The 9,085-nt window shown below is 44.1% G+C and overlaps 1 protein-coding gene across 1 annotated transcript in view; it reads left to right on the top strand.

Moving 5' to 3' along the window:
• The first annotated feature begins 863 nt into the window (after positions 1-863).
• MAP1B (microtubule associated protein 1B) overlaps positions 864-9,085 on the top strand; it is a 101,833-nt gene continuing 93,611 nt past the window's right edge. The window contains exon 1 of the mRNA XM_040341465.1: positions 864-1,095. Within this exon, the coding sequence (XP_040197399.1) occupies positions 912-1,095 (184 nt within the window). The 5' untranslated portion in view covers positions 864-911. The remainder of the gene's footprint in view (positions 1,096-9,085) is intronic.

Here is a 9,085-nt window from a genome sequence, read left to right as displayed (position 1 = left end):
TCCCTGGTCCTGTATGATAGATGGTCCCTGGTCCCCATCCCTGGTCCTGTATGATGGTTGGTCCCTGATCCCCATCCCTGGTCCTGTATGATAGATGGTCCCTGGTCCCCATCCCTGGTCCTGTATAATGGATGGTTCCTGGTCCCCATCCCTGATCCTGTATAATGGATGGTCCCTGATCCCCATCCTTGATCCTGTATGATATATGGTCCCTGGTCCCCATCCCTGGTCCTGTATGATGCATGGTCCCTGGTCCCCATCCCTGGTCCTGTATAATGGTTGGTCCCTGATCCCCATCCCTGGTCCTGTATAATGGTTGGTCCCTGATCCCCATCCCTGGTCCTGTATGATGCATGGTCCCTGGTCCCCATCCCTGGTCCTGTATAATGGTTGGTCCCTGGTCCCCATCCCTGGTCCTGTATGATGCATGGTCCCTGGTCCCCATCCCTGGTCCTGTATAATGGTTGGTCCCTGGTCCCCATCCCTGATCCTGTATGATAGATGGTCCCTGGTCCCCATCCCTGGTCCTGTATGATAGATGGTCCCTGGTCCCCATCCCTGGTCCTGTATGATAGATGGTCCCTGGTCCCCATCCCTGGTCCTGTATGATAGATGGTCCCTGGTCCCCATCCCTGGTCCTGTATGATAGATGGTCCCTGGTCCCCATCCCTGATCCTGTATGATGGTTGGTCCCTGATCCCCATCCCTGGTCCTGTACGATGCGTGCATTGTCTGCGCTCCTCTTCCCCTTCCGGAGGCGATGATTTGCTGCAGATGACATCAGAGGTGGATGCTGGAAATCAGAGCCTCATGCGATCCTCCTCCCCGGGTCCCAGCCCAGACCCTCCATATATAAGGCGGCCCTCCTCCCCTCCCCGGCTCACTCCCTGTCTGCTCTCAGCTGCTGAAGGATGGCCACTGTGGTCGAGCCGGGGCCGGACACTGAGCCCATCCTCAACCCTTCTTCTACCACCACCTCCTCCTCCCCCAGCCTGTCCCACAGGTTCCTGGACAGCAAATTCTACCTGCTGGTGGTGATCGGGGAGATTGTGACAGAGGAGCACCTGAGGGGTGCCATAGCCAATATAGAGAGAGGTAAGGTACTGTGACAACCCTGCTGACTGACCTCTGAGCCCAGCATGCCACCCATGGTGTACAGGTGTCATCTGCTCTCCATCGCTCCATTCATCATCATCAGGAACAAAGACAATGTGATGCAGCCACTCCCTGCTCCATGGGCTGCAGATCTAACAGTTGGCTGCCCCTCCCACTGCTGCCTGCTATAGATCATGGGGCTCAGCTAGGAATGGGGGATCCCCCATGCTACATACCCTACACCCCCCCCCATACATCTCTGGACTTATACACCCCATTCCCCCTATACATCTCTGGATATACACTACACCCCCTTATACATCTTTGGACATATACACCCCTCTTTATACATCTCTGGAGATACACTACACCCCCTTATACATCTATGGACATATACACCCCTCTTTATACATATCTGGACATATACACCCCTCTTTATACATCTCTGGACATATACACCCCTCTTTATACATCTATGGACATATACACCCCTCTTTATACATCTCTGGAGATACACTACACCCCCTTATACATCTGTGGACATATACACCCCTCTTTATACATATCTGGATATACACTCCCCCCCCCCCCCCTATTCATCTCTGGATATACACTACACCCCCTTATACATCTATGGACATATACATATCACACCCCCCTTTATATATCTGGATTGTCACATTCATGCAGAATAAAAATAAACTTTGTGCTGCAGCAGCTGGATCCATCCCTGTGGGATCACATGCTGCACACCCCACCCAGGCACTGTCATCCACTGTCACATCATTGTTTTCTATGGGAAGTGATGGGCACCCATAGTGAGGGCAAGCAGGTACCATGCAGGGGGCACCCAGCTGCGGACAGGCATGATTCAGCACACACGTGTCGGGTGATCGGGGCTGGTGCGGTGCCATGCAGTCAGTGCCATGCATTGATCAGCCCTTTGCCCTTGCAGCACAGCAGCCTGCCTGGTGTAATGACACTTGCAGAGCGATGCCGGCTGGTGGGCGTGGTGCAGTCCGCAGTGCGGTCCCTACGGCAGCGTATGGCAGCACACAGCGGACAAAGAGGGATCTGCAGGCAGCACTGGAGAGAGCAGCTGCTGTGTGTTCTCCACTGGATGATGAGCCATGAGAGCTCCTAGGTCACCATCATCCTCATCCATATGACACTTGCTGCACCTTATATACCCACTTTACAAGCATTGCCACATATATATTAGATTCATGTGGAGTCCTGGTTTATTTTAAGTGATATATTTATTTTTTATAGTAAATATAGTTACATCGTTTGTAAGGTTGGAAAAAGCATGTGATTTTTATTTTTTAATAATTCCCATGGACCTGTATATTATGCTTCCTGAGCAAAACACACACACACACACACACACACACACACACACACACACATATATATATATATATATATATATATATATATATATATATATATATATCCTGAAGAAGGGCATTAAGCACTTTGCCCAAAACTGTTGCATTGCATTTGGAGCATAATATGTAATTTTTGTATATTTATTTGGACTTTCAATAAATGTAAAGTGTAGCAATCCCTGATTACATTTCTGCTATATATGACCAATGGGGTGGTCTGATTGCTCTGCACTCTACCCATATCAGTTGTGCTGTTCACCACACCTGTTTTTGAAAAAAAAAATATATATATAGATAGATATCTATCTCTATCTCTCTCTCTCTCTCTCTCTCTCTCTCTCTCTCTCTCTCTCTCTCTCTCTCTCTCTCTCTCTCTCTCTCTCTCTCTCTCTCTCTCTCTCTCTCTCTCTCTCTCTCTATATCTATATATATATATATATATATATATATATATATATAAAATAGAAAGACACTCATGTGGGGTTGGTCTATGTTTGCCCATAGTAATAGCAGCATTGCTTTATCTTTGCATTTTCTTACCAGTTCAGTTTGTAATCTAATTTTCCATCCCTGGAAAAGGAAACCGATGATTATTATGTTTCTATTTCACTGCTGCAACCATTTCAATAAATGAATGTATCTGATGATTCAGAAATCCAGGAAAAAAGACAGGCAAACTCTATTTTTGTGCATTGTCACTCCTGAACACACCCGATGGTGTCATTGTTTGGAATGAGATGAGTCACACAGCTCTACTAGAAGTAACTGGCCATGAAATGTAGTAAATCTTTTGTGTACTCATTAGCCTGGGTAATATTGGTTTGGTCCAATTTTCTTATTGTTAACATGGCCAGTCCTGTTTTATTGAACTGCTTGCATTCCTGATCAGACTTGGATATCACTGATAATGATGACATCATGATGCTAATAATGGTTGATATATTTATTGTGAAGTCATAGTCTTATAGTCATTGTTATAATCCTAAAACAATATTTTTTTATTGGTAACATGCTCAATTCTCTCATTGGTAACATGCCAAATTTTATTTTATTGAGCTACTTGCTGATGACGATGGGATATCATTGATAATGACACAATGGTACTAATAACGGTTGCCTTCTAATATTGTATGGATGACATTTTATAATTGTATTTAATTGGAGGAGATATTATAATTGTATCAATAAAATATTGTTATTTCATGTTTGGAATCTATATATAGTACCTTTATAATCCCATTAGTGGTATTTGTCTCAGGAACGATACTTTTACTTTCAGGGGAAAGCAACATTTTTAGTCTAATTTCATATTTTAACATTTTTATAGTCATAGCCTTTGTAGTCACCATTCTAATCTTGGGCCTAGGTCAGCCATGGGCAGCTTATGTCAACTGAGGAACTACAAGTAGCAGCATGTCATGCTGGGTGATCTAGCCTAGTAGATGATTTTTGTATAAAACATTATATTGCTGTGATGAAAAACATTACCTGCATGCCATCTCTTAAGTATGTCGCAGAAAGAAACCATGATTTCAGCTGAGCAGATGGTCAGGCCACACCTTTGTTGTGTCTTGTGGGAGAATGGACAATGGCATTAATGGTGGTTATATGTGCCTCTAGGTCCAATTCACAAAGGCAACATATTAAGGATCTTTGGTTTGGAGAATTGGTTATTTTCAGGCCAATAGGATTTTTATATTTATGAGATTTTAAATGTACAGCCACGTGGCTGAAAATAAAGAAGCTTTGTGAATTAATTAGTATGTCTGCTTGTATCTGCCATGATGTCCCTTGTACAGTATATAGGGTATATACACATCATCAGGAGGAACCACCTTTATTTCCCAGCAGAATCAACTGTCAATGCAGATTTATTAAAAATAATTTGATCAGAAGTAGTGCTGGCCTACTTGTAGAGTGAACATAGAAAATATTTAGACTTGACAAGGAACATATTTGCTTTGTAACAAATATCTATTTACAAACATGGATGATTCGGCACAAACCATATCATCCAACTGTTCTCCATTTAGGAACTGTGCCATTTTTTTGTGAAACTGTGTGACACTCCACCAAGGCTGGTTCACACTAGTGCGATGCCAGATATCGCATGTGATTCGCACCGCATTGCTGTTTAGATCACATGCGATGTCTGTGCGATGCGATTTCAGCCATACAAACTGTTTGGCTGAAATCGCATCACATTTGCACTAAAATGGCGCAGGACCCTTTTTTTTATTCGCGCTGGAATCGGATTACAGTTCACACCGATTCTCGCACCATTTCTCAGTTCGCACTGCAGATCAATCTGGGGGTGACGTTAACTTTACATTGACACCCACAGCGGTTTGCAGATCTTAGTGTGAACCACTGTGTGATTCAGGTGCGATGCGGGAACCCGGACTGGATTTGCATCGCACTAGGATTAACCAGGCCTAAGGGCCCATTGAGATCCATGTGTATGCGTAGAGGTGTGGTACATAGTTACACAGTTAGTCTGGTTAAAAAGACACAAGTCCACTAAATGTGTTATTTTTTTAATTTTAGACAGATGAGTTGGCGTTTTCTTTGACACACCTTTCTGCGTTTTTTAAATTTAGAATTTGAAATGGAGTTAAGTGATTGTATTTTTTTTTAAATGACACACTAGGGATCCCCCTCTTCCCTAGGGACTAGGGATCCCCCTCTTCTGGCATCCCTCGCCGACACTCCTGGCTCCTCCCCCCTGCCAAGTACCCCCCATAGGAAGCTGCATTCTATGGGAGCACTTGTGCAGGCTCCATTCCAAGCTGCGCTGCATGTGTACATAGACATGCACAGCACTGCTCTGCACCCCCGCAACCCCCCCCCCTTGTCTTCTCACAGGCTGTGATTGACAGCAACCAATGGCTTCCACTGCTACTTCAATCTCCACTGCTACTTCAAAAGAGCGGAGATAGCCACTGATCTTGGGCACAGCGCTGGACCAAAAGATTAGGTCCAGGTGAGTAATGGGGGGCGCGGTGGCTTCACACAGAATTTTTTTTAGAATGCATTAAAGTAGAAGTGCAACCTAACACTAAAATCCCTGCATCTACAGCTATCCACAATCTAACACTATCCTGTCTAACCCTGTAAAGAAGAAATCGATCCCACGTTAAGCTGTCAGCTGCGGCTTCGCTATGGAGGCGGGTGCAGAGGACACATCCAACAGTGGAAGCCCCATAGTAAGTCTATGATTGATGTCACTCCCCATTCATTTCATAGCCGTTGTCGGCCATGTCCCATGCAGAGTTTCCGCCGCTGGAGATCAGACTGGATCGTCTTAAAAAAAGGGTATGTATACGGATTTCTTCTTTACAGGGCTAGAGAGGTTAGTGTTAGATCGTGGATGTTAGGCGGGATTCACACCTATGCATTTTTTGTGCTTTTTGCATTTTGCCGATTGGCTCTACAGAATGTGTTTCATAGGAAACCATATTAAATGGACTGTAGTGCAAATCTGCAAAATGCAAAAAGCTCTAAAACTGCATAAGTGTGAATCCAGCCTTTGGGTGGACTTACACTTTAAAGCGGAGGTTCACCCTAAAAAACAACATTCTACCATGCCATCCAGCATACTAGCGTGAGCTACAGTATGCCTTTATTTATTTATTTTGTGCTGTACTCACAGTTTAATCCATTCGTTTTGTTTCTGACTCCTGCGGGGAGTAGGCGTTCCTATGAAGAGGGGAACATGATTGACGGCCGGCTATGGCGCGTCACGCTTCCCGAAAATAGCCGGAGTAGGACTCGGCTCTTCACGGCGCTATACGGCGCCTGCGCACAGACTAGGAGCTGACTGCGCAGGCGCCGTGAAGAGCCAAGTCCTATTTCGGCTATTTTCGGGAAGCGTGATGCGCCATAGCCGGCCGTCAATCATCTTCCCCTCTTCATAGGAACGCCTACTCCCCGCGGGAGTCAGAAACAAAACTAATGGATTAAACTGTGAGTACAGCGAAAAATAAATAAAAAATAAAGGCATACTGTTGCTAACGCTAGTATGCTGGATGGCATGGTAGACAAAAACATTTTTTTTTAGGGTGAACCCCCGCTTTAAGGTAAAAAAAAAAAAACTTCTACCTTTTAGGCTGGATTCCCACTTATGCATTTTTAGTGCTTTTTGCAGATTTGCACTACAGTCCATTTACCATGGTTTCCTATGGAACACCTTCTGTAGTGAAAATCTGCAAAATGCAAAAAGCACTAAAAATGCATAGGTGTGAATCAGGCCTTCATGACCCGGCCATTTTCTGCTCTTTAGCACTGCGCTACTTTAACTGGTAATTCAAATCATTGTTAAATGTATTTTGATGCTCTGTCATTGATTTTTATGGGCCTCCCAATGCACCAAAATGGACATGTTGTATTAATAAAGATGCGCTGCAGTGCTGACATGGGAACACACTATTTTTATTATAGGCAAGCTGGACACATGCGTTATAAAGGATTGCAATGCGTGCGTACAAATAGGCCTTAAACCTTTCGCCCAAACAACAAACGATTGCCTTTATTATTTCCAAAAGCGAGTACTTTCATTATAACTGCTGTAAATGTACAGTCGCTGACCTTCCAAGGGCAAGAGCATTAAAGATTTATAGGAAACTCCAGCATTGGACATGATCTGCCGTTTAAATATTTTTTAATAATTCAGCAGAAGTCCACTATTGCGTTGCCCGGCCTGTACAGGATTGGCACAGTGTTTATATTGGCTGCAAGCCCTATACATCCAGTATGGGCGGACACCTCTATAGGGATGGATGGGTGGGTGGGGTCCAGTATGGTTCATAACAACAACTAATGGCTATCTGGGCATAGAGCCTGCTCCCTGTCTTCATTGTACAAGAGCTGCAGCAGATGGAAGCAGTAGGCCAGTGCTGTACAGGCTGAGCAATGCTGAATGGGACTTCTATAGGATGAAGGTAGGGTCATGCTTTTTGTTTTGTTTTTTCTCCAAATTAAATTCTAACCCAGGGCAGGTTTGCTTGTATTTATTTCTCTGCTGGACTTTGGCATAAAACTGAATTTTGTACATGAACATTTAATTAATTTATTCGTATATGTATAGTAATAGCGTCATCACTTCATAGAATCGGAATATATAGGTTTATATATATATATATATATATATATATATATATATATATATATATATATATATATATATATATATATGACTATAAAGGTTTTTAATTTTAGCAGCAGCCAGTGAGTGGGAAGATAGCAAGAATAGAATACTGTGAATCCTGCCTATCAGCAGTCTGACAGATCTGTGCATTAGGTGCCCGGTCCAAACATTCAGCCCCGGGAGGGGACACTGTAAATAAATGATCAATGATTCCATACACAAGTTGGTGCGGCCATCAAATAACCAGGCTTTCCTTCCTGCCATATCTGTCCTGCTCTAATGCAGTCAGTGTTGCTCCATATACATCACACATCATTAGCACATTAGTATATATAGGAGATAATATCTGCAGCGTGCAGGGGCCCCTCCTGGATACCAGTTGTGTCGCTATTTATTTTGTTGTTTTTCCATCAAAATGCATGAACAATTATGAGCATGTTGTTTTTAATAGAACTTGTTCACCGAAAGGCATTCCGTTTATTAAAAGAAAAGGCATTTTGGGTGCATTAAACTGCACCTTTCGAGTGAATTGAAGTCATTCACTCATTGCGCATCAACATGTCAACAAACGGTAATGCATAATGCACGAGTGCAGTAATTTCTGGTGTAAAGGCAGCTTTAGCTAGAGAGAACTGTAAGCAATCACAGACATTTTGGCTGCAATCTGGAGAAAAGTAGCCGGATTCAGGTAGAGCGGCGCATCTTCGTGCCGGCGTAGCGCATCTCATATGCGCTACGGCAACGTAACTTTGAGAGACAAGAACAGTATTCACAAAGCACTCGCCCCCTACGTTGCGCCAGCGTAACGTAAATTGGCCGGCGTACGCCCGCCTAATTCAAAGTATGAAGGTAGTGGGCGTGATCTATTAAAATGAAGAGTGACCCCATGTAAATGAAGGGCCGAACGAATGGCGCATGCGCGCGCAGGCTCAGAATCACGTCAAATTTACTCCCTAAGATACGCCGGCTCAATGGCAACGACGTGAATGTAAACTACGCCCAGCCCCACTCACGTACCACTTACGTAAACGACGTAAAATACGACGGCTGTTCCGTCGTCCATACCCTAACATCACTTACCCCTGATTTATGTGGAATAGCTTTACGCCGGACGTACGCCTTACATAAACGGCGTAGATTACAGCGACGGGCGTAAGTACGTTCGTGAATCGGCGTATCTAGGTCATTTACATATTCGACGCGTAAATCAATGGAAGCGCCCCTTGCGGCCAGCGTAAATATGCGCCCAACATACGACGGCATAGGAGACTTACGTCGGTCGGATGGAGACAAAATTCAGGCGTATCTTATTTAAAGAATCAGGCGCAGAGATACGACAGCGCATCCGTGCACTTACGCGGCGTAGCAGAAGATACGTCGGCGTAAGTGCTTCAAGAATCCGGCTAAAAGTATATAAAGTTACCCCACTGAAAAGGATTCATTTTTTATTTGT

Source organism: Rana temporaria, chromosome 1 (assembly GCF_905171775.1).
Source record: "Rana temporaria chromosome 1, aRanTem1.1, whole genome shotgun sequence".
NCBI lineage: Eukaryota > Metazoa > Chordata > Amphibia > Anura > Ranidae > Rana > Rana temporaria.
This window is presented reverse-complemented; position numbering and strand designations above follow the sequence as displayed.